Source organism: Pleurodeles waltl, chromosome 6, assembly GCF_031143425.1.
Source record: "Pleurodeles waltl isolate 20211129_DDA chromosome 6, aPleWal1.hap1.20221129, whole genome shotgun sequence".
Taxonomy (NCBI): domain Eukaryota; kingdom Metazoa; phylum Chordata; class Amphibia; order Caudata; family Salamandridae; genus Pleurodeles; species Pleurodeles waltl.
In genome coordinates this window covers 379,990,291-380,016,941 of record NC_090445.1, presented here as the reverse complement: position 1 = coordinate 380,016,941, position 26,651 = coordinate 379,990,291, and the positions used below count along the sequence as shown (strand labels likewise).

Here is a 26,651-nt window from a genome sequence, read left to right as displayed (position 1 = left end):
ACCTTGAATGAGTACCGTTTCCCAGTGATTGGGTTACTTTTTCTAAAAACTACATATCAATATGCCTCTAACTTTCATGGTTGGTTCAGCATGCCTGAACTTGGGACATTAATCCTGATTTGCTCATGTTATTGAGGGATAAGGTATAGATGCACTCATAAAAATACATATTCACTCTTTAAGATATTGAGTTGTATTTTATTTGGCCTTTGTGGCACTCAATAAAATACTAGGATTCTACCGTATTGGCCCTTCCAAATACATTATTACAATGTGAATCCCAATTAGCTGGAGACAGAATACATAACTTTAGCTTTAACTGAGACGTGCATCTATGATTATTTATCACAGAACACACCTTGAATAATATTAATTATAACTGTACTATGACTAAAGTAACATCGTTGTTTCAGAATGCACAAGAAACAGGTACTTCTTCCTCCTTTTGATTTTTGTTGATCTTTCACATCTCACTGTAATCGCATATATATACACTAATACACAGGTTTCCTTGGTTGCTTTCGTAACTACTGTGTACCATTCTGCAGTACAACATTCTAGGGTCTTGGTCTACTTGCATGTTGTTTCTAACTAAACAGCTTGTCTTATCCTATGTTTACTTAATATACTTTGCTTCACTTTTACATTCAACTGTGGTTTGGTGATCAGTGAGTTTTAAGGAGTGATTAATGTGACTAGAAATCATGTCTATGTTGCTTTCCAGCTTTGTTGAAGTTATCAGTACTACTAACTTTACCATAATGACAAATGCGCTAGCTGGTTTCATTTATTTGATTTGAAGATTGGCTGGTTGAACTTCTATGTCTTAATGTTGGACTTGGCGCTCTCTGCCGGTTTAACCCCAACCCTTTTGTGCCTTCAATCTTCCTGTTTTTCTGAATTCATTTTTATTGGTTTTAGGACTTTACCTCTGCTGACCAGTGATGAACTGCTTGTTCTCTAACCTTGAAACATGTTGAACTTGGTCTACACCTAATTGGCACAATTAATTTACTTGCCTTCTAAATTAAATGCTACTAGTGAGTTTGCAGCACTCATTGTGCCACACACTAGAGTATCCCTTTAAACAGGTCTCGGGCCTTCCATTGCAGTCTGTAGTCTAGTTTTAAACTGACAATTCAAAGTGACAAATTAAACCTTTTGCCAGGTGTAAACCTTCCTTTCTAATACAGATAAGGCAAGAACCACCTTTCAGCCAACACCACAAATCCTCATTGATATGAAAACCGGATATATATCTTGTCCCAAAATAATAAGTGACATTTTGTGACCAGTATTTTATATGACCAGTAAATCATTTCCTGAACCAATTTATGTACAATTTCCTTTTGCGAATGGGTTACCACCCCAGCTTGGGTTCCCTAACGTTTCAATGGTTCAAATCAGTATTTTGGTTCTAAACTACTGATACAAATGTATAGGAATTGATATATGAAAGGGACTCCTACAACATGCCCATTTGAAACCGTGATCCTTATCCATTTCTAAACCCATTTTAAGAATTAGGAAAACATTTACAAACCTTTAAAATTGGTTTAGTAAACTGCACAAACATTTTTGCGCACACAAATTCCAAATCTGAGTGTTTGAGGTCACAAAAATACTTTGCACATCTGGTCTGAATTGCGGTAGGTCCTGTAGGCCCATCTCTGTCATCCCCAGGCAGCTTTAACTGTGTATCAGTGACTATTAAAAGTCAACTGTATTTGAGAAGAGTTCTGGGAGAAACTTCTTACAAATAGCTACTTATTTGTCCGGCGCCAAAAAATGGAATTTTTGTAACTTGAACACAGCATTCTAAGAAGGGACGGGCCTCCTGTCCGGGTGGAGGACTTGCCATCATACACAAGTCCTCACTGCGTGTCAAGGCCGTCCAAGTAGAACACTGCACAACCATGGAACACCTTCACTTCCTGGTCCACTCCAACCACAACTCCTCCATCCACGGCACCCTGATGTACAGGCCACCCGGCCCCCACCCAGCTTTCACAGACAACGTTGTAGACATCGCTACCCCCAGGCCCTGGCGTCAGTCGACTACTTCCTCCTCGGTGACCTGAACTTCCACCGCAAGGACCACACTGACCCAAACACCACTGCTCTGCTCGACAACCTCACCACCCTCGGCCTCAGACAGCTGGTCTTCAGACCCACACACATCGCAGGACACACTCTGGACCCCATCTTCACCTCAAGCGACTGGATCACCATCAAGACCATCTCCACCCCATACTGGCCCGACCACCGCTGCATACACTTCACAATCACCGCACCCAGCAGCCGCACCTTTCTGGACCCTCCACAGGAAATGGAACAAAATCACCGACGAGCAACTCATCTCATCCTTCGCCAAATCCCTCCCTCCACCCTTTGATGACGCAAACACAGGAGTGCACAATCTCAACGCATAGATCACCGAATGCACCGACTCTCTAGCCCCTCTCCGGCTGACATCGGCCAAATGCGTACCTTAGAAGGCTAGCTGGTTCACCAAGAACTCCGAGAATCAAAGCGTACCCGAAGACGTTTAGAGAAAAAATTGAGGAACAGCCAATCCATCCTCATTCAGAGACGCAACCGCCACCCACCAACGAAAAATCAAGAACGCAAGGAAAGACGCACTCCAGGAGTGCATCAACTCAGCTGCACACAACTCGAAGCAACTCTTCTCAGTCATCAACAATTTCACAGATCACCCCTCCGAAGCCACCAGCATCCCCCCATCACAGGATACCTGCGACAAACTCGCCTCCTTTTTCCACAACAAGATCCAGGACATCTACGACAGCTTCCTGTCACCTGGTAACGGAACCTGCGACCGACCCACTCCCCCTAGAATCCGCGCAGACCCTCCACGATTGGTCCACGCTCACCACAGAGGAAACAGTCAACATCATGAACAGCACCCACTCCGGAGCCCCCTCGCGCCCCTGCTTGCTCAACATATACATCAGAGCTAGCGCATCCATCCCCCGAGCTTTGTAACACAATCAGCTGCTCCATCAGCACGGAAACCTTCCTTGAGGATTTGAAACATGCCAAAATACACCCTCTCCTGAAAAAATCTTCGGCGGACCCATCAGAACTAAAGAATTTCAGGCCCATCTCGCTGCTACCCTACCCTGCCAAAGTACTAAAGAAAACAATCAACACACAACTAAGGAATCTCATCGAGGCCAACAGCTCCCTAGACAGCTCCCAGTCCAGCTTCCGCAGTAATCACAGAACGGAGACAGCACTCCTGGCAGCCACCGATGAGATCCGATTACTCCTAGACTGCAGCCACACTGCAGCACTCATACTCCTCGACCTCTCAGCAGCCTTCGACATGGTCTCCCACAGCACTCTGCGCACCAAACTCCACGAAATAGGAATCCACAGAAGAGCCCTGGAAAGGATCCACTCCTTCCTCTCCAGGCGGACGCAGAGGGTCAGACTCCCGCCCTGCACCTCCAGACCCACAGGACTTGACTGCCAAGCCCCCCAAGAATCCTCACTGAGTCCCACACTGTTCAACGTATACATGGCCCCTCTTGCTGCCATCGTCAGAAGCCACGATATGAACATCGTATCATATGCGGATGACACACAACTCATCATTTCCCTCACCGAAGACCCGGCCACGGGCAAAAGGAACTTTCAAGCAGGAATGGAAGCTGTCGCCACCTAGATGAGAGAAAGCTACCTCAAGCTCAACTCCGACAAGACGGAGCTCATCATCTCCAGAAACGCCACCTCAGCTTGGGACGACTCCTGGTGGCCCACATCCCTCAGCAACCCTCTTGCACCTACTGAGCACGCCCGCAGCTTAGGAATCATCCTCATCTCCTCCCTATCCCTGACCCACCAGGTAAACTCTGTCACCTCCTCCTGCTGGCACACACTCCGCAAACTCAAGAAGGTCTTCAGATGGATCCTAGCAGACTGTCGCAGGATAGTCACCCATGCCTTAGTCACAAGCAAGCTCGACTACGGCAACGCCCTCCACACCAGACCTCAACTAGGAACATCAAAAAACTTCAACTCATCCAAAACGCTGCCGCCAGATTCATTCTGGACCTCCCTCGCTGAGAACACATCTCCCAACACCTGAGGAACCTCCACTGGCTACCAGTCGAGAAGCGAATCACCTTCAAGCTTCTCACACACATACAAGGCCAAACACAACACAGGACAAGGCTACCTGAACCACCGCGTCTCCTTCCACACCCCCGCCAGATGCCTCCGCTCCATCCAGATGGCCCTGGCCACCATCCCTCACATCCGTAAAACCACCATTGGAGGACGATCTTTCACCTACACTGCAGCAAAGAGCTGGAACAACCTCCCCCTGCACCTCAGACAAAGCCCGTCACTCACCATCTTCAGGAAGAACCTCCCCTCCAGCTCCTTGAGACCCTCACGGTTGAGTAGCTGCACATTACAAATACTGATCGATTGATTGATTGAATTAATGAGTTCATGGAGAAATGGCTGAAAGAGTGCATCTGATGAATAAATCACCAATGGTATGCCATTACCAGAATTACACCAGCGATGGGCAATATCAAGCCAAGAAATCTCAAAACAAATAAATAGTTAATTTAATGCCATCTTAAGCACTACACATGATTGGAAACCATGATGCTAAGAATGTCCATAACCTGTCAAGGATTTTTACCATTATGCACGATCGGTTTGGCACCATCAATCACTGATCCATGTTCAGATATTCATCATCAATCATTGATCATGTGTTTAGATCTGCCCTATATTTTGGAAATTCTTAGTGTATGTTCAAATTTAAATCATCACTCATTCATGTAATACAGAATGCATGTTTCAACGTGATGATTTTATTTAGTATTCTCAGCACCATAACAGTTTAGTCAGAACTTTTGAACAGAGGTTTGAGGAAGGTACACAGGACAAAGTGGAGCTCTTTACACAGAAACTTTATATAACATATCTGTTGTGCTGAAATACGCCAATGTCTGGGTGTAGCTGGCTAGGACAACACAAAGGACAAGAATATTTTAAACAAGAAACAAAGGGGGGCATGTTATGTACATGCACACAGAGGACAGGCGTTCTCCAGTTATTTTTACAAGACTCAGTCCAGCAGTGAGGTCAAAGCCCATGTGATATATGGTAGGTCATTCCAATGGAGTGGAACTAGTAGGTAGAAGGCGAGAAATTTCAAAGCAGCAAATAATGGCTTAGGAGACATCCAAAACTGATATTAGTGGATCGAAGATTGCACAATGGCATGCATAAAGCTAGGGTTGTCCACAATTGTCTGTTTTTTTATTGATTTAGATCCACGTATTTGAAATTTGAAGAGTTCTCATTTTTGGCATTTGGCTTCCCTAGTTGGAGGCAACAGATTGAAACAGTGATGTGCCTGGGAAGGTTAAATAGATTTCCATTCTAAAATCTTGAACCCTGGCACAAGAAGGTACCATAACTTAGACGTCTCAGCTGCACGGTTACATTGGCCCTATCAGTCATTAATTAATTTAGTACCTGCTCAGATTTGTCTCATCCCTTATCAGTAATTAGTCCATGTTAAAATCCAAACCATCACTAGCTAATTCCCATTACATACTCAAATTTCCACTACCATTCTGTAATATTTTAATCTTTATGTGTTAGAAGGCAATGCGTGTTACCGTTTAATTATTTCACTGAACTATAGGAAAATGTCACTATAGAGTGTGAAGTAAGCGGGAGGGGACAGCGGAGTCCATTCAGATACAGCAGACGTCCATGGCTGATATTCTTTGAACGTGACCCCTGATATGTCCAAATCTCATTAGAAAAGAAAGTCTAAATATTTCATCTTTTAGGAGGTTCCTGAACTGCTGCTAGTTGGGTTCAGACCTTAAGGTAAAGTTGAGGGAATTTCATGGTCTAGGACCTTACGCTATCAAGGAAGTGCTTCTTCATTTCATCCTCTTGAATGAACATTGATGAGACAAGTTGGCTGATGACACGCTGAGGTTCTAGGCTGGGTTTCAGTGTGGGGGTTGATTTTGGAGGTGTTGTGAGACTCTGCACAGTAGGATTTATGAATAGTGCAGAGAATCTTGAATTTGATTCTGACTTTGACTGATTCTCACATGTCAGTATTGCACTTTAAGGGTAGGCTTGACGTAGTCATCTTTGAGGAGCAGTGGACATGCTCTGGCTGCATTGTTCTGTAGCTTGGTAATAATCAGTGCATAATCATATTTGCGTCAACAGCCAGATACCGGGTATGTAACCAGATCTAAACTGTTACTCAGAAATGTTTATTGCAGGTTATACTTTACCCGGCATTCTGTCATCCTTACTGAAAGCTTAGATTTACACATCCACTCATGAATCCTAAATGTATGTTTGGAAAGTGTGCACACAAGCTGCCTGAGGCACTGCACTTCACTTCAAAGGTGGGTGATGCCCCTTCTGCCAAAAAAACATGACAAGCAGACACAGTGCTCTGTAATGCCACCCTAAATATATTTACTTTTCATTTTAGCAACCAATGCCTAATGCAGTAAATGGTCTTGCATTCTGTGGTCATACTGTAAGGGTGCTGTCCCCAGTGGTTATCAATCACCTTTAACAAAGAGAAGCATTGCAAACATATGGCTATAGGGAGGATTCAGTCTGGATAAGAGAATGCATACTTACCAACAGCATCAGCACCAAGGCGGTTCAAGAAACGGCTCTCTGCGATGGTCTCGAAGCAGGGTCCACCAACACTGCAGTATACACCCTCATGCAGTTCAGCAGAGTATCCCAGTTCTCTGCTTATGGCCATGGCTAATTTTCTCAGGTCGCGGTCGTAGGCATCTGAGATCGCGAGAAACCGAGGGCCAAACCTACATTCACAAGCATTCAGTGATCATTACATGAGCATAATGAACTGACTGAAAGGGTTAGGGGGAGAAGAAAAATAAAACACAAGTTTGAAAGTGGAGGGGATAGGAGTGAGGACTAGAAGGAAAGTACTGTTGAAGAAGTGTATAATGGCTAGTATATGAAGTGTGGCCTAATGGAAGAGCAAAGGAACACGTGGAGGAAAATAAGAGAGGGTGGCAATGAAGAAGGCATGAAGGAGGGGAGAGGCGAGGGAGGAGAGAAGGAGCAAAGCAGGTGGGGCCAAAAAAGGAACACAAAAGTAGATGCCTAAGCAGGAGCAGAAAAGAAAATAGCAAGGAAAGGTGGAGCCAAAGAAGCAGGAAAAGCTGGGATCAAAGAAGGAGATGGGAGAGGGGCCAAATAAGGAATGGGTAATGGGGTTAAAGAAAGCGGAAGTGGATGAACGAGAAAGCAGAGGGGAGATAAATAATGAGCGGGGGGACCAAAAAAGAAGCATTTCAACAAAGAAGGAGTAGGGTCAAAGAAGATTTGGGTGTCAAATAACGGGCTTGGGTGGAGGGGTGGAGAGGAGGAGGAGCCAGAAGCCACTTATGGAATGGGGAGGGGTACAGAGGAAGTGGAGAGGGGAGCCAACGATGGAGTATTCAAAGGGACCAAAGAGGGAACAGAGAGTGTAGTCAGACAGGGACCCTAAGACAGTATGGAAATAAGGGCCAAAGAACAGGCAAGAATGGGCCAAAGTCGCAGTATAGGCTGTTTTGGGGGGTTTAGTGAGCTGGGTGGGTCAGTGGAGTCACAGATGGGCAAACAGAGCAGAGGAGGGCTATACCAAGGAAGGAGAAGGCTCAAAGGTGGAGGTCGTCAAGGAAAATGGAGACGAGCCAGTGGAAGAAAGATGGCTGGGTTAGGCGTTTTGGGGGCAAGAGTAAAGGCAAGAAGATGTGCAGACAAACAAGAGGAAGAGCAGGGAAGTTTAGAATCAGGGAGATGATGGCAGTGGAAAAGCACAGGTGAAGAGAAAGGAGGTGCAAAATGTAATGGGTAAGGAAGAGGGAAGGCTATTGGAGGTGAAATGGAGAGTCAGGCAAATAGAGGAGGGGTGTAGGACGGGTGAAATCGTTGGAGAGGTAGCATGGCCTGTGAGGGAAACAGAGGGGAGGGGGGTTCATTAGGTACAAGAAATAGATGGTGAGGGGTAGTTGAAAGGAAAGGATGATGGAAGTGAAGAAGGAGGTAGTGTGAACAGGGTAGGAGGCTGGCCCTCTATGTAGCATGCAAACCCAGACACACTGTGCAGAGGGTCTGGACAACCACACGTTGGTTTACAGAGGTAAAAACTAGACCACCTATGCTCTAATTTTTAGGTTGAGCAGTTAGGCTAATCCTAGAGAAGTGCAAAGCATTTGTTGTACTCACAGTATCAATAAAGCAAGACACACACTCAAAAGAATAACCTGAGACCAATTTACAAAAATAATTCAGATTTTTATAAATGTTTTAAAACCAAGAACATCATAATTGGGTAAGTACTTTTTAAGTTAGGAATTTTCAAAGTTTAGAAAATGTGTAAGTTCTGTGCGTAATTACGCACCATAGGAATAAATGGAGTAATACTTGAAAAATGCATATAAAATCAGAAAATGCGTTTACCAATGTCACCTCTTAGTTGTAGGTCAAAGTCAACAGTGGGCCCTGTGGACCAGCTGTAGAAGTTCAGGCGTCTCCCGGTTTTGCAGGAGCAGCTGCAGAAAGTCTTTGGATCTGGTGTAAGGCCACTGCGGGGGACCACTTGGAAAAGCACTGCACAGGTGGACTTCAAGGAGAGTTTGGTGGGTCCCCTTGAAGTGTTGAGGTCGCAAGGAGTTGGGGACCCTTAGAACATAGCTTGATCTTCATTGCAGAATACAGGGCAGCCGGGTGCCGAGCGAATCGGTGAGCCAAGAGTTGTGCGCAGAGGTGTCCTTGGAAGCAGGGTCACTCTGGTAGGTCAGCAGGGTCACTCTGGTAGGAGGTCCTGCTGTTTTCTGAAGTCACTTGACAGGGGCTTCCTCCTTGCACGGTGCAGCCACTTGAGGTTGCTGTGCCACCAAACTTGGCGCACTTGCAGGGTTTGTCCTTTGGGTCTGTGGTGTGAAACTTGGTCCAGCCGTGGTATTTCTGTTCCTTGGTCATTGGCTTTTGGGTCTTTGATGCATAAGAGTGATGCCTTCACTCTGAAGGGAGATCTTCAGAGATTTTCAGAAGAAAGGAGGTCCTCTGGGAATTTTTAGAGTCCGTCTGATGTCCGAGCAACCCCTCAGCAGCGATTGTCAAGTCCTGGGTGCAGCAGCAGGGCTTGGTGCCTTTTCTTTGTGCAGCAGGTCTTCAGTTCTCGAGTCTTGGATCTTCTTTGATGCTGGTCTTCTTTTGTCCTTGGAATCTGAATCTCTGGTTTAGGGATGCCCACTAAATACTGTATTTAGTGGGCATTTAGGGGAGTACCCAGTAGTGATCAATGGGCCATTTACCTTTAGGTGGCTACACCCACGACGGGGCCACTTCCTGTGGGCAGAGGTCACTTCCCTATCATTGATTGGCCTTTTTCTGCCATGCAAGATGGAGGAAAATGAAATGGAGGGTTCACCTTGCATGCAAACACCTTAGGGGCGGCGCACTCCTGCCCTTTGTGTGGTGTGTTTTCCCGCTGTTGCGCCAGCCAAAAGTGGGGTTTTGCAATGGGGGCGGCCATCTGCTCCTAGCAGCAGGCCTGGGGGTCGAGTTTCAACATCAGTAAGTCCCTTGAAGTTTGCGCGCAGCGCAGGGCACATTCCCGAGGAGGAAGGTGTGACACCTCCACCCAGGAAGCGCATTGTTCTGGGACCCAGAGAGCAGGAGCTCTCACCCCAGGGTTCCAGAATCTTGTCTGGTGGTGGAAGGCTGGTCATGACTGCCCAGCAACCATACCAGTGCTAGTTAGCCTTGCAGGGATCACCTCTAAGGTGGCCCCTGGGTATTTCTTGCAATAAATCCAATACTGGTACCAGACTGGATTTGTCATTCTGAGTTGTTTGATACCAAACAAACCAGGGTTCATTGTGGCCATCATGTAGCTTTGAAACTCATACTGACCAATGTCCAGCACAAGCATTTAAATTGGTGGCTCTGCTCACTTACTATGTCCCAGGTTTGGCAAGAACGCAGTGGGGGCATACTGCTCATGCACCTATGCCCACACATACAGTATAGTGCACCCTACCTTAGGGCTAGAAGGCCTGTGTTAGTTCCGGCATCCTGTTGTGGTTTGCCTGTCTTTTTGCCTCTGCTTCCTTTATTACTGACTGTGTGCTTGACTTTGTTTTCGCTGGTTTTTGGAACTCTGGGCACTTTACCACTGCTGACCAGTGCTAAAGTGCAAGTAATCCTTGTATACATTGTGATTATGTTTGGTTATCCCTGATTGGCATGTTTGATTTACTAGTAAGTCCCTAGTAAAGTGCAGCACTAGAGGTGCCCAGGGCCTGTAAATCAAATGCTACTAGTGGGCTTGCAGCACTGATTCTCCCACCCACGAGTAGCACTGTAAACATGTCTCAGACCTGCCACTACAATGACTGTGTGTGCAGTCTTGCACTGCCAATTCAGCCTGGCAAGTGTACCCTCTTGCCAGGCCCAAACCTTCCCTTTTACTACATGTACGTCACCCCTATGGTAGCTCCATGGGCAGGGTGCATTGTATTTAAAAAGTAGGACATGCACTGGTGTGTTTTACATGTTCTAACAGTGAAATACTGCCAAATGTGTTTTTCACTATTCCAAGGCCAATCTATACCATTTGGTAACATGGGGACTGCCTTTCAATGTCTTTTAAGTGCAGTTTCCCATTGGGAGCAGATGGCAATATAGAGTTTGGGGATTCTGAACTCACAATTTAAACATACAACTTTTGGTAACGTTGGTTTATAGATTGTCTGTTTGAAAATGTCACTTTTAGAATGTGGGCATTTTCTTGCTTAACCATTCTGTGCCTCTGCCTGCCTGTTGAATTCGCATCTGGGTCAGACTGACAGTTGGGCTATTTGTGAATTCCCTCTAGACAGTGACACAAAGGGAGATGAGGTGTGTACTGCATATCCTGCTGAGTCTTTCTGGTCTAGAGTGGGGAGGGAGGAGCTGACACCCGCACCTTCACCTGTGCCTGTCCTCACACAATGCAGTCTCCAACCCCCTGGTATGTGTCTGGGGCCAGGACTGGGCAAGACAGGATCTTGTGAACAACAGAGACTTTCCTTTGAAGTTTGCCTACTTCAAAGGCAGAAATGAGTATAAGTAGTGGACCCCAAACCCCAGATTTTTAGAATACTTCTGGATCAAGAGGAACCTCTGCCAAGCAGAAGAGCTGGACGAGGAGTACTGCCCCTTTGCTGGGTTGGCCTGCAGTTGCTGCTTCTGCCTTAAAGAGGACAAAGACTGGACTTTGCTGAGTATCCTGCTTGTGAATTTTCTCCAAAGGCTTGGACTGAGCTTGCCCCCTGTTTTGAAGTCTCCGGGACAACAAAGACTTCATCTGCCAGTGCCTGGGCTCTTGTCCTGAGAGTCCTGACTTGCTAGGCTGTGCCAAATCCAGTCCCTGGGCCCTCAGAAGTGGAAACTGGTAACCTGCAGGAAAAAAAATTAATGCGCCACTGTATGTGCATCAGAAAAACTGACGCTGCCCCTGCCCGCAGCTCAAAAGACGACGCATCGCCTGCCTCGCAGCTGGAGAATTGATGCAGCGCCTGTTCTCAACCCAGGCCTTTTGCACAGCACTTCAAGATTTTTCACGTATCAATCCTGGGCCTCAAAATCTTTAACATCACTGCATGGAACTGGGGTTGCTTTTCCGGAAATCGACTCAACTCTTCCCTGCGAGGAAAGAATGGGCGCTTCAGTTGCCCAGTAGAGAAAAAAGCGACACATCGCTTGCTTTTCTGATGCACGCTCACCCGTGCGACTTTATTATTGACGCATACTGGGAACTTTGTGTTAAAACAACACATCCATTGATTTCTATGGGTTAAGACTATTTTTACTTTAAAAATTCATATTGCTGCTTGTGTATGTTGGTTTTATATAGTGTTGGTCTTGTTTGATTTAGATAAATATTGGCTATTTTTCTAAACTAGTGTGGAGTCCTTTTGTGTTGTTTTCACTGTGTTACTGTATGTGTTGCTACAGATACTTTACACACTGCCTCTGAGATTGACTGCTTGAACCAAGCTACCAAGGAGGTGAGCAGGGGTTATCAGAGCTGTGTATCTCCTTTACCGTGACTAGAGTGAGGGTCCTTACTTGGACAGGGTGCAATTTGACTGCCAATTAGAGAGCCCATTTCTAACAGCCTGTTATAGGGGTGACTTACCTATATTGCATGCAGTGTATAGTGGACATGGCACATAGGCTCGGTGCCATTTTGAGTTTGCATGTTAGGATCGCACCAGAACACTTAGGTGGTCATTATGAACTTGGTGGTAAGCACTGCCGACCGCCGTGCTGACGGTGAACAAAAGACCGCCAGTGGCGGTAAACTGCACACCGCCAAATAATGATGCCAAAAAGATAAACCTCCAAAAGTCCTGCAACCGCCACCCACCACCAGGGCCAACAACGGGGGAAAGGCAGTACACCCCACCCCACCACCGCAATGCAGACAAATCCTCTGCCCACCAAATAATGATTTACAAATCAGCTTGGCAGACAGTGAATGATGAACGACTACTGGAGGTACAGACCCACAGCCAGCAATGGGACCCACCAACAACAAATGCACACATTGGCAAGTTTGAAACCCACACACCTGACACACATCCACAACACTATAAAACACACACGTACACACCCCACAATCCTTTGCAACGCCAATAGCACAACAGGTATTGACAACACAACACCCATACACTGCAATCAACATCACACAAGTCACACACCAAACCACACAACAGCACCCTCACCAATACACCTACAACACATCACCCACAACACACACCATGGCACACCCTAAGCACCCCTGCTTCACAGACAGGGAGCTAAGGACCATGGTGATTGAAATACTCAGGTTCGAGCCACAACTATTTGGGGCACAGGTGCAGCAGACACCCGTAGCCAGGAAGATGGAGCTATGGCGGAAGATAGTCAACAAGGTCAACGCAGTGGGAAACCATCCACGCACAAGGGACGACATCAGGAAGAGATGGAACGACCTGCGCGGGAGAGTTCGGTCTATGGCATCCAGGCACAACATTCCCATACAGAAGACTGGTGGTGGTCTCCCACCTCCACCCCCCCAATACACTGACTTGGAGGAGAAGGTCCTGGCTATCCTGCACCCGGATGGCCTCACCGGACTCACAGGAGGACTGGACTCGGATATGTCAACTACAATATCTTAACAGTCACCACACCTGTAATGCACGTATCATCCCACCCCCTCACTACCACCAGGACCCCATCCTCTACCCAGTCCACAACACCCACATCCAAGTCCCCTGCATGCCCAGAATCCCACAAACAAATCTTCATCAAGCCCCCTGGACACAGTCACTTACCCCTGCATGGACTCCCAGTGGCACTACAGCACCCCCAAATGCATCTCCACCCCCCACAAAAAATTCACCAAAATGTACACGAAGGGACTTTGCATGCCACTACAGGGGCATAAAAGCGTGGAATAGTGCAGACCAGTGCAGCAATTGTCAAATAAATACAGGACACCCACATGTCTATTCTCCCACACACAGGCACCACCGCCCATGCCACCCGGATGGAGACGTCAAGGAGTGCCAGTGCTCCACCTGAAGATGGAGGCCCCACTCAGGAGAGTGCAGAGGGATGTCTGGACAAAGAGGAAATCCCTGGCCCATCCCACAGTCCTTGACTGTCACCCTCCAGAAGCCCCACCCAGGAGACCACTGACACCCCTACCACACAGCCACCATCATCAGCTCTGGCCAAACGAACCCACACCAGAGTCTCCCTGCCACGGACTGGCTCCCCACATATACAGAGGCCAGAGTCTCCACCCACCAACAGGCATGATGATGAAGGGCCCGAGCATGTGGGACTGCCAAACCAGTGCAGGGGACACAGGCATGCCAGTGGGAGGGCATTAGTGGCCCAGGGGGGTGGCCAAAGGAGGGATGCTGCAGCCCAGCAGGTGATATCTGAGGTCCTGGGAGCATACCGACCATACCCAGGACAGGATGTGCCAGATCCTGGCCACCCTGGAGCAGAATCAGAGGCTGCAGATAGCACACCACCAGGAGGCCATAGAGCAATGGAGACAGCTCAATGCTGCCATGGCCTCCATTCCAGGGGTGCTGCAGCACTAGTACCACATCCAGCCTGAGTCCTCCACCCACCTGCAAGCCCCTACCGCTAGACAGGACACTGCCCTACCTTCTACATCTGCAGCATCCACTGGACTGGTGGCAGTGTCAGAGGACTCACAGGAAACCAGCACCCCTACCCCTGCAGCCTAGCTGCACCTTCACAAACGTGCCATCACACCCAGATATCTCACCGATATCTCCCTTGTGTGCTACAGAGCTACATTGTTGACATGCCACTGCCATCACACTATCTTCTAATGGCCACATGGACTATACCCCAGTGCCACCAACAGCTGAGCATATGTACCTGAGTATGTTTTTCACTATGTGCCTGATCCCTTTCACTGTGCCAACACTTATGTGTATATTGCCATTTAATAAATACACCTAGGCACCCAAATTATATGTCCTTCATCAATATGAGAGATCAATTGTGAATGAGAATGCATTAGCCAGTTACTATCATAATCACACTTTTATTGCAGGAGGGAATCCAACACACTGTAGTGTCTTAAGTATGTCACACTGTACCAAATATTGTGTTCCCTGGCACATGCCTCTTCAGTCATGATTTAGCATTGTCACTGACAAAAGACACCACAGTACTTATTACATGAGTCAGACTGTAACTACGCAGTGAAGACATTAGCATCGTTCAACAGAACCTTAGAGTCACTGGAAGTATAGCCGGTTTAGCTGGGTCCTGGAGTTAAGATCTTCCCCCTCTTCTTCCTCACCATCACTCTCATCCCCTCTCTGAGGTTGCAGGGCTGTTTGGACAGCACCCTCCCCTTCCAGAAGGGGGGATAGCTTTCCTCACAGCAAAGTTGTGCAGCATGCAGCAGGCCACCACTATCTTACACACCTAGTCAGGGACATAGCACAGGGATCCCCCACAGAGATAGAGGAAAAAAATCTTGCTTTCAGGAGTCCTATAGTGCGCTCTATCACCCTCCTAGTACGACCATGGGCCTCATCATAATTCCTCTCTGCATCTGTCCTGGGATTCCTCACAGGTGTCTGGAGCCATTGCAAGTTGGGGTAGCCAGAATCACCTGCCAAAGTGGGCAAAAGAGGACTTGAACAAACTGCCTTAACTTGCATACAGCCTGACTGTCAGCTATATCACTGATCCAGTGTCATACACACTCACCTATGAGCCAAGCTCTGTCCCTCTGTAGTTGTCCCATCATGTGTGGCACACTGCTATTTCTCAGGACAAATGAATCATGGACTGATCCTGGGAACCTGGCATTGACTTGTGATATGTACTGATCAGCAGTACACACCAATTGTACATTCATGGAGTGATAGTTCTTACGAGTCCGATACACCTGTTCATTCACTCTTGGGGGTATGAGAGCTATGTGGGTACCATCAATGGTACCTATCACATGGGGGATATTAGCGAAGGCATAGAATCCTCATTTGATGGTGGTGAGTTCAGCCCTTTGGGGAAACTGGACATAAGTTTGCCAATTGTGAACGAATGCATCCAGGAAATTGTACAGGATGTTGCTGAACATTGGCTGTGAGACCCCTGCAGCCATGCCCACTGTCACCTGAAATGAGCCGTGGCCAAAAAATGGAGCACAGATAGCACTTGCACAGTTGTAGGGATGACATGCTAATTCCGATTGGCTGGCTTCAGAACAGGATCCATTAATGCACAGAGGTCATGGATTGTAGCTCTAATGAGTCGGTATGTGATAATGATGTGATGTTCCTCCATAGTAGCCAGATCTACCAGGGGCCAGTAAACAGATGGGGCCTTCCCTAGCCACATGGGTCTGTACCTATGGGGGAGGAAAGAACACATTTTGAGTGTCAACATACACTTGCCCATCACATGATGTCACAGCACTTGTCAAAATGCGTCACATAGGTAATGCACAAACACAGAAATAATGAGGTACACCGTCAGGCTAATGTGTACTGAGGTTTTTCTGTCATAATGGCATCACATTGTGTACACACTTCCAACCGTGACTACATGTGTGGATCAAGGAATCATGTCAGTAATCGACGAATGGGAGAGAGAATGGGGCCATGGATGAGGCCCCGGCAAGGCTACTGAGAAGCGGTGAAAGGAAGATGGCAGCCTCCTGCCATCTAGGTATGGTAGTGTGGAAGTGACTTCATTCCGCTGGTATGAGTCGTCATGGCGGAAGGTGGTGGTCACCGCCGTGCACCTAATCATTTGATTAATGATTGTCAATGGGGAACCTGGGCAAATCATGATAGCCGCCGGCAGTGACGGTGCACCCTGCCGCGGTATCTACTGCCATTTTGACAGACCCTTGAAACTTGACTCCTGCATCACGTGAAGGGTAGTACTCCACTGCATGTGCTGCTGTGTCCTGACTCTGGTCCCTGAGATGGCACTTGACACAGGGGAACGGTCCCCAGCCTTTAATGCGAAGGAGCTGGAAAATCTGGTGGACAGGGTCCTACCCCTGTATGCAAAGATGTTTGGGTGACCAGAGGAGCAGGTGAGCTGCCATCTGTCATCCTTAGATGTGTGTGATTGTGGCAGATGCCTGTATGCATGTGTGTTCGATGTGTGACTGCTCAGCCGTAGGTTGTTAGGCACTTTCTGCCTGTAATTTGTTCATATGCATGTTAACATGGGCCATATCAGTATGAAAGGGCATGGCATTTGTGTATGGGGCACGCACACTGATGTCTGTTTCTTTGCTCTGTGTGTCACATGCAGATCAGCGCCCATCAAAAGAAAGGCCTGTGGCAAGCCACCACCAAGGAAGTGCGGACCCTGGGGGTCTACAACCAGCAGAGCACCCATTGCAGGAAGCGGTGGATGGACCTGAGGCGCTAGGCCAGGAAGACCAGAGAGGCCCAGCTGGGGAAGACGAGGAAGGGGTGCGCGTCAGACCCTGACCCCCCTAATGGCCCGCATTCTGGCGGTGGCCTATCCAGATTTGGATGGGTGCTTGAAGGCAGCACAGCAGCCACAACGGGGTGAGTACCAACACTGTTGTGATACCACTTTGATGGGTGTATATGGGTACTGTGGGATGCATGCATTGTAGTGCCAAACACTTAGACAGGTGTGTCCCTGCAGTCCTGCCCACCTCCACATCCTAGGGATAGTGTGATAGCTAGTTTTGGCAGGGTCTGTAGGCCTATGAGGGGTCCCCTTTTTGTCCTCTGTTATTCATTTTGGCCTTGGAGACTTGGAAGTGCTTTGGCTTGGCCTCTCATGGGTGTACTTCACATAGTGTATCAGAATCGTGTTTCATGAGGCTTATGTGGTGTATTCTGGGTTCATGCCTACTATTCAGGGGCACATTCATAACATATATTCATGCATGAACTGGGTGGGAGTGTCTGTGACACAAAATGTACATACTTTCAGGATTTTACATACTTCTTTATTGTTTTGTTTCCCCTCTCCTGTGGTCTTGTGTCCCTGTGTACATTAGCATCATCCGGTGAGGGAGATGAGGCACCGGCGAGTGGGAATGCGGCAGCCCACGGTTCCAAGGAGGCAGAGTCGACCGACGCCAACGGGACCAGTGGGTTGGAGGGCGAGGGGAGTACCACGGGGCAGGCAACTACCACTTGAGGTAGTGACCCTGATACCTCCTCCGATGGCAGCTCCCTGGTGGTGGCGGACCAAACTGGGCCCACCCATTCTTTGCCATCTTCTGCCACCGCCCATGCCATCACAGCCCTCCCAGTTTCTCCCCATCGAGTTGCCCGTGCCCGCTCACCCAGGAGGGTGGGCGTCTCCTTTGCCCCAGGCACCTCATCCCCTGCCTCAGTCAGCCCTGCTGCCGTCACAGAGGAGTCTATTGACCTCCTGACGACCATCTCTGTAGGGCAGACAACCATCGTTAATGCCATCCAGGGGCTAGCATCCCAGATGCAGCAATGTATACCTGGAAGGCATTCATGGTGCCGTGTCTGGCATTCAGAGATCTTTTCAGGCTCTGGCCTCCTCTTTGACGGCAGCCAGTGACTCTGGTCTTTCCATCTCCCCTCCCACCACCTCTACCCCTTCCAACACCACACTCCCTTCACCCTTCCCAAGCACACATACAGACAGCCATGCACATGAAGCACACAGACAAACACAAGCACCACACTTCCCACCACAGGCAGGCATGCACCCAACATACTAAAGCACACACAACATTCAATACCCCCAGTGTGCCAACCTCACCTGCCACCCAGTCTGTCACCTCACCATGCACCTCCACACACACTGCACCCTCAGTCACTGCTGCTGCCCATTCATGGAGTCACCACAACAGCTGACATCCAGACATGCACCCTAGATGCCACACCTGCACTCACCACAACCACATTTACAGACACCTGCAGCACACTCACCAGACCAGTAGACACCCAGACAACACCCATCTACACTGCCAGCCTGTCTTCTCCCACTGTGTCCACCCCCTCCTCTCAGAACACTCAAACGCTTGCACACATCCACACCACACACATCCACCACACATAAGCATACTATACAGGCACCTGCCTCCACGTCGGGCATACCTACAGCTGATACGAGCACTCCCTCAACCTCCACTCCCAGACCTGCCAAAAAATCCCCCCCAACTGCACCTAATCAGCTTTTCTTGTACCGTGTTGACCTGTGTGAACTCACTGGCCCACCCCGTCTTGTCCCTAAACATTCCCATGTCCTTGCCCAGTCAACTCCTTCCTCATCTAAGTCCACCCCAGTCCGCCCTTCCCATTCCTGTGCCCCTTCCCCAGGGAGGAAGAAGCCCTGTGTTGCCCCAGGTCCCTCTCCCACCCCCTGGTCTAGGCCCCCTCCTTCCAAGGGGGAGCCCAAACCCCCTCCACCTCCCAAACCTAAGCCAAAGACCCCCAACCCTTCCAGACCTAAGTCCCCACCCCGCCATCACTTGCCCCTGCTCCCTGAGGTGCCTGGCTGCTCCATTGTTGCCACTTTCCAGGGGAGTTCCCTTTGCAAACGTGGGAGTCAAGTTTGGGCTATATTTTCCCTTCAGGCACTTTACGATGGACTGGCCAATGGCCTTATGTGGACATTACCTTTGTTTCTTTGAATACATTTTAAAACTTAGCAGTTCTGTTGGCACAATATAGTGGCGTTCAGCGTTTCACTGTGGGGGGGTGTTGAGCACAGATTTGTACATTGGTGCAGGTATTTGTTGTTTGTGTCTGGTAAGTACATCTTGTTATGGTATGTATGGCTTGGGAAGGTGGGAGGGGTTGGGAGTGTGTTGCAGGGTGGGGTGGGTGGGCGTGTAACTGTGCCCTTTCTTCCCACGTGTACTAGGCTGCGATACTTACCGTCGTCTGAGTGTTTCCTTTTATATTGTTTGTTTCTGCCACACTTTGCCTGGCGGTGGTTCCCGCTACTTTTTCCTTATGTGCTTCATTATTTGGGGGTCCGGACCACCAGCCTGTTGGCGGTTGTCGGCAGACCGGTGTTTACCGACATGTTCATAATGAGGGCCTTAGCCTGCAATGGCAGTGCTGGGTGCATATGGATGCATGGCCTTTGAGGGTGCACAATATGGGTTGCCAATTGTGCCAATGAATCACAACAGTTTTGGGAAAGAGATCTGGCCCAGAGAACCTGGTTAGCTGGAGCCCTGGGCACTAACAAGTTTGAGACCAAGTCAAATACCAGGCAAAAAGTGGGGGCTAAACATGACAAAAAAGGCCTTTTCTCACACTGTAGGAGGTTGGCCTGGCTTATAGTGGGTACCTGATGGTACTTATACCTTGTGCCAGGTCCAGTAATCCCTTATTATTAGTAGTGTTCTAGCAGCTTAGGCTGATAGAGGTAGCTATAGCAGAGCAGCGTAGGCTGAACTAGGAGACATGCAATGCTCCTACTATACCACTTATATCATATAGTACTATATCATAAGAATCACAATACTCAGAGTTGCTAAAAATAAAGGTACTTTATTTTAATGACAATGTGCCAAAATTATCTCAGAGGATATACTTTCTTAGGAGGTAAGTAAAATACACAAAATATACACATAAACCAAAATCAGGTAAGTAAACAGTTAGATAAGGAGTGCAAACACTGTAGAATACAATAGGATGCAATAGGCCTAGGGGCAACACAAACCATATACTAAGAAAGTGGAATGCGAACCACTTAGGGACCCCAGGCCTAGTGTAGTGTGTAGAGGGTCGCTGGGAGTGTAAGAAAACACTGAGGGTGTCCAAGATATCCCACCCCAAGACACTGAAAAGTAGGAGTAAAGTTACCCTACTTCCCAAGAAACACACTAAAGTTGTGATGGGAGATTCTGCAAAGACAACAACTGACTGCAAAGCACTGAAGATGGATTCCTGGACCTGAGGACCTGTAAAGGAAGGGGACCAAGTCCAAGAGTCACAAAAGTGTCCAGGGGGGGGGGGGGTCAGGAGCCCACTAAACCCCGGATGAAGGTGCAAAATGGCTGCCTCTGGGTGGAAGAAGCTGAAGATTCTGCAACAATGGAAAATGCCAGGAACTTCTCCTTTGCACAGAAAATGTCCCACGGTGTGCTGGAGGATGCAGAGTTGTTTCCACGCAGAGAGACCGCAAACAAGCCTTACTAGCAGCAATGGTCGCGGTTGAAGAAAATAGGTACTGCCCGGGCCCAGGAAGGACCAGGAGGTCGCCCCTTGGAGGAGGAGACAGGAGGTGCTCAGCAGCACAGAGAGCCCATGCAGAGGCAGGCAGCACCCGCAGAAGCACTTGAACAGGCGTTCAAGAAATCTGAGCATGGTGGTCGTCTCAACACTACAAAGGAGGGTCCCACGAAGTCGGTGGTCAACTCAGCGAGTTCAGCAATGCAGGACGGAGTGCTGGGGACCTGGGCTATGCTGTGCACGAGGGATTCCTTGCAAAAGTGCACAGAAGCCCATCAACTGCAGTTCACGCAGTACACAGGATTACTGTCTAGCATGGGGAGGCAAGGACTTACCTCCACCAAATTTGGACAGTGTCAACATCAGGGCAGTGCGCGCTCTACGGGCGACTGGAATGCAAAAACCCAGCACTTATGAGATAACGTAATTCATGCATTATGTTGATATTCTGTTGTTTAACCTTTTGCATTGCAGAGTTTAATCCTGAAGACTTATTTTCAAAGTGCTTGTAAAAACTGTTCATTTTCAATGTATTGCTGCAGGCTTTCAGAGTGTGCCCGGGTGTCTTCCCTTTCCAGGGCCTTTTAGATGCTTTCTCTACAGCATGACTGGGTGTGGTTTGTGGGCTGGGCCAGACTCTATATAAGGGACCCAGCCCAGCTCCACGTGCTCACTATTCAGAGGTCCCGGTGCAGAGCAGCAGCAATTTCATGAGGTCCTGTTCCAGAGGCCTACCTTGATCTTCCAGGCCTTTGCCCTTCATTGTATTGGTGATCCTTGATCAGGGCAGTAAGACGGAGGTCGGGCTGGGCCCCCAATCCCGTTTTCAAGGCATCCGAGTTTTTGGGCCTAGTTTTCATGTTGGAAGATTTTTCCTTGTGCGTGTGAATGTGCTCGTGGTTTCTGGCATTTACATGCTGATGTTCAAATCGGCAAGGCACGCAATTCATTTCCTTGCATTTAACTCTTCATACTCATTGTGCGCAACCGTTTCCTGACATTTACATGCTGCCATTCGAATCTGCAAGATGCATGATTCGTTCCGTGCATTTAACTCTTGATATTCATTGTGCGCAACCATTTCTTGGCATTTACATGGTGGCATTCGAATCGGCAAGACGCGTGATTCATTCCTTGCATTAAAACTTTGATATTCATTGTGCGCAACCATTACCTGCCATTTGCATGGTGGATTTGGAATCGGCAAGACACGCGATTCATTCCTTGCATTAAAACTTTGATATTCATTGTGCGCAACCATTTCTTGGCATTTGCATGGTGACATTCGAATCGGCAAGATGCGCAATTCATTTCCCGCTTTTAAATCTTGATGTTCAGATCGCATACAATGTGCGCGATCATTTCATGGTAATCAAAACTTTGATGTGTAGCGTTTCCTGAAGTGCACACAATTATCCAGGGCCCTTGAATTTTCTGCAGAGGTGTTAAATTCAAGATGTTACATTCTATGTGCATGTTAAGTCCTTAGTACAATTCCTGTTGTTTTCCAGGGAATGTTTGGATTGCCTTTTTTTTGTCCTCATGTAATGAGGCAGCGTTTGTTCTGGGACATTGTTCTAGAAGGTTCTTGTATTCCTAGACAGTATGTAACAACTCATGAAAAGTCCCTATGAAACATTGTATTAACCATTCTTGATTCCTTTCCAGGTACCTAGATTTCATGAGGCCTAGTTAGAGTCTAGTGCTAGGCCATTCATGTTTTTTTAAGTCAAAGTGTTATTTCATGTTCTGAGTACCACTGAACTCTAGATTCAACAGAGTGTTATTTCATGTTCCGAGTACCACTGAACTCTAGATTCAACAGAGTGGTACTTCATGTTCTGAGTATCATTGAACTCTAGATTCAACAGAGTGTTATTTCATGTTCCGAGTATCATTGAACTCTAGATTCAACAGAGGGTTATTTCATGTTCCGAGTATCATTGAACTCTAGACTCAACAGAGTGTTATTTAATTTTCCGAGTATCATTGAACCCTAGATTCAACAGAAAGTTTTTATGAACCTCAATGTGATTATATCTTGATACTGTGTTGTTTAACCTTTTTGCTTCCTACAGGTCTCCTTCCCAGCTGTTCCCTTCCTAATCCCCTTTTCCCCACTTGGACTCTCTTAGGCTCTGTGATATTTTTATCAGAGTTTTGGAGCTGTCCTGTGGTGGACATGTTGGGAACGTGCGCCGACCCCGAGGATCTGGTCTATCTGACAGCCAGAAGGACCACTGGACTGTCTGGGTCACTTGGATCCAGCTCCTGTGTTCCAGGGACCACTCTCATTGAGATGAGAGGGGACCCAGAAGACTGGTGAAGCAGACGTTTGGTGCCTGAGTTAACAGGGGGAAGATTCCGTCGACCCACAGGAGATTTCTCCTTGGCTTCCAGTGCAGGGTGAAGGCAGACGGCCCTCAGAGCATGCACCACCAGGAAAAAGTCGAGAAAGCAGACTTGATTAGGCGCTACAATGTTTGCTGGTAGTCGTCTTGCTACTTTGTTGTGGTTTTGCAGGTGTCATGGAGCAGTCAGTGATCGATCCTTGGCAGAAGTTGAAGTGAGAGATGCAGAGGAACTCTGGTGAGCTCTCGCATTCGTTATCTGAAGTGAAACCCACAGGAGAGACCCTAAATAGCCCTCAGCGGAGGATTGGCCACCTAACCAGGTAAGCACCTATCAGGAGGGGTCTCTGACATCACCTGCTGGCACTGGCCACTCAGAGGCCTCCATTGTGCCCTCACACCTCTGCATTCAAGATGGCAGAGGTCTGGGACACACTGGAGAAGCTCTGGGCACCACCCCCGGGGTGATGATGGACAGGGGAGTGGTCACTCCCATTTCCTTTGTCCAGTTTCGTGCCAGAGCAGGGGCTGGGGATCCCTGAACCGGTGTAGACTGGCTTATGCAAGGAGGGCATCATCTGTGCCCTTCAAAGCATTTGCAGCCAGCCCTTAACACCTATTTCCAAAGGGAGAGGGTGTAACACCCCTCTCTCAGAGGAAATTCTTTGTTCTGCATTGCTGGGACTGGGCTGCCCAGACCCCAGGAGGGCAGAAATCTGTCTGAGAGTTGGCAGCAGTGGTAGCTACAGTGAAAACCCCAGAGAGCTAGTTTGGCAGTGCCCGGGGTCCATGCTGGAGCCCCAGGGATGCATAGGATTGGCACCCCAATACCAGATTTGGCATGGAGGACAATTCCATGATCTTAGACATGTTACATGGAAATATTTGGAGTTACCATTGTGAAGCTACATATAGGTATTGACCTATATGTAGTGCACACGTGTAATGGTGTCCCTGCACTCACAAAGTCTGGGGAAATTGCCCTGAACAATGTGGGGGCACCTTGGCTAGTTAGTAACTTTGCACCTAACCTTCACTAAGTGAGGGTTAGACTTATAGGTGTCTTATAAGTTACTTAAGTGCAGTGTAAAATGGCTTTGAAATAACGTGGACGTTATTTCACTCAGGCTGCAGTGGCAGTCCTGTGTAAGAATTGTCTGAGCTCCATATGGGTGGCAAAAGAAATGCTGCAGCCCAAAGGGATCTCCTGGAACCCCAATACCCTGGGTACCTAGGTACCATATACTAGGGAATTATAAGGGTGCTCCAGTGTGCCAATCAGAATTGGTAAAATGGTCACTAGCCTGCATTGACAATTTTAAAGACAGAGAGAGCATAAGCACTGAGGTTCTGGTTAGCATAGCCTCAGTGATACAGTTAGGCACCAGACAGGGAACACATTCAGACCACAGACGTTGAGCACTGGGGTCCTGGCTAGCAGGATCCTACTGAGACAGGCAAAAACAAACTGACACATAAGTAAAAGTGGGGGTAACATGCCAGGCAAGATGGTACTTTCCTACACACACTACCCCCCGCCAATGAAAGAGGATGAGACTTCTCTTTCTGTAGTGAGTCTTCATCATCCAATTGAAAGAACCTGGAAAGGCCATCTGAATTGGCATGGACAGTCCCAGGTCTGTGTTCGACTTGAAAGTCAATTCCCTGTAGGGATAGAGACCAGCTGAGCAGTGTGGGATTTTCACCTTTCATGTGTTGTAGCCATCTGAGAGGCCTGTGGCCAGTCTAAACTATGAAGTGACAGCCAAACAGGTTTGGCCTCAGCTTTTTCATGGCACACACCACAGCCAAGGCTTTCCTCTCTATGGCACTCCATTTTTGTTCCCTAGGGATTAGTCTTCTGCTTATAAAAGCAACAGTCTGGTCATGTCCTTCATCATTTTTCTGGGCTAGGACCACTCCTATCCCCAATTCGGAGGCATCTGTTTGGACAATAAACTGCCTGGAGTGGTCTGGAGCTTGAAGGACTGGGAAGAGCACATAGTATTCTTCAGAGAGTCAAAGGCATTTTGACAACTCACTGTCCAGTTAACCTTTTTGGGAAGTTTCTTGGAGGTTGCCTCTGTGAGTGGGGCAACTATGGTACCATTATCCGTCAAAAATCTCCTGTAATATCCAGTGAAGCGAAGAAATGCCTTGACCTGAGTCTGGGTTGTGGGAACTTCCCAAACCACAATGGTCCGAACCTTGGGTTGGAGGGGTTGTACTTGGCATCCACCAACCAGATGGCCCATGTAAACAACGTTACCCTGCCCTATATGGCACTTACTGGCTTTGATAGTGAGGCCTGCCACCTGCAGAGCCTCCAAAACCTTCCCTAGGTGGATCAGGTGATCCTGCCAGGTGGAGCTATAGACAGATATGTTATCTAAGTAACCTGCACTAAATGATTCCAGCCCAGGAATGACTAGGTTCACCAACCTCTGGAAGGTGGCAGGTCCAAAGAGCATAACAGTGAACAGATAATGCCCACTAGGAGTAGAGAATGCTGACCTCTCTTTTGCTGCTGGGGCAGGCCAATCTGCCAGTAACCTTAGATTAAATCAAAAGGACGTGGCTGCCCATAGTCTGTCTATGAGCTCAACAGCTCTTGGGACTGGGTGTGCATCAGTATTTGTCACAGAATTGAGGCCCCTGTAATCCACACAAACCTCATATAATTTTTCTCTCCTTTAGAGTGGGGCTTGGTGACTAAAACTACTGGGCCAGCGCAGGAACTCTCTGAGGGTTCGATGACACCCAAATCCGACATCTTTTTTTACTTCATCTTGTATGCTCTTTCTGATGCGGTCTGTCTGTAAACTTTGTTTTTGACAGGCAACCTGTCAATAGTGTTCTCATCATGTGTACACCAATCAGTCTTCCCAGGTTTCAGGGAGAATAACTCAGTATACTGGTTGAGAACTTGCCTGTAATCTGCCAGCTGTTGTTCTGAGAAGGAGTCTGATAAGATCACTCCATCCACAGAATCATCTTGTAGGTTGCTGGAACCATAAGCATGGTCACATCAGCTCTGTCATAATAGGTTTTTAGGCGGTTGACATACATAATTCTTTTGGGGTTTTTGCAACTGCCCAGGTCAACTAAATAAGTCACCTCCCTTTTCTTTTTAAGTATGGTTAGGACCCAGACCATTTGTTTTGGAGAGCCCTTTCTAAACGTTCTGCCCTGGTCGGAACCCCACCATAGCAGCTTTTTGGTCATGCCAGAGCTTTTGCAGTTCTTGGCTGACCTGAAGATTTTGGCTGTTTTTTTCCGTGTACTCTGCCATCCTAGAATGTAGGCCAAGTACATAGTCCACTATGTCTTGTTTTGACTCTTTGAGAGGCCCCTCCCAGCCTTCATTCACAAGACTTAATGGTACCCTAACAGGATGCCCAAACAAAAGTTCCAATGGAGAGACTTCTACTCCGTTTTGTAGCTCTTCCCTGTAGGCAAAAAGCAAGCATGGAAG

At 47.9% G+C, this 26,651-nt stretch overlaps 1 protein-coding gene across 2 annotated transcripts in view; it reads right to left on the bottom strand.

Annotated features, from left to right (window-relative positions):
- LOC138299769 (purine nucleoside phosphorylase-like) overlaps positions 1–26,651 on the bottom strand; it is a 248,556-nt gene that overhangs the window by 92,267 nt on the left and 129,638 nt on the right. For both annotated transcript variants that reach the window (XM_069238310.1, XM_069238311.1), the window contains exon 5: positions 6,676–6,866. In XM_069238310.1, the coding sequence (XP_069094411.1) occupies positions 6,676–6,866 (191 nt within the window). The remainder of the gene's footprint in view (positions 1–6,675; positions 6,867–26,651) is intronic.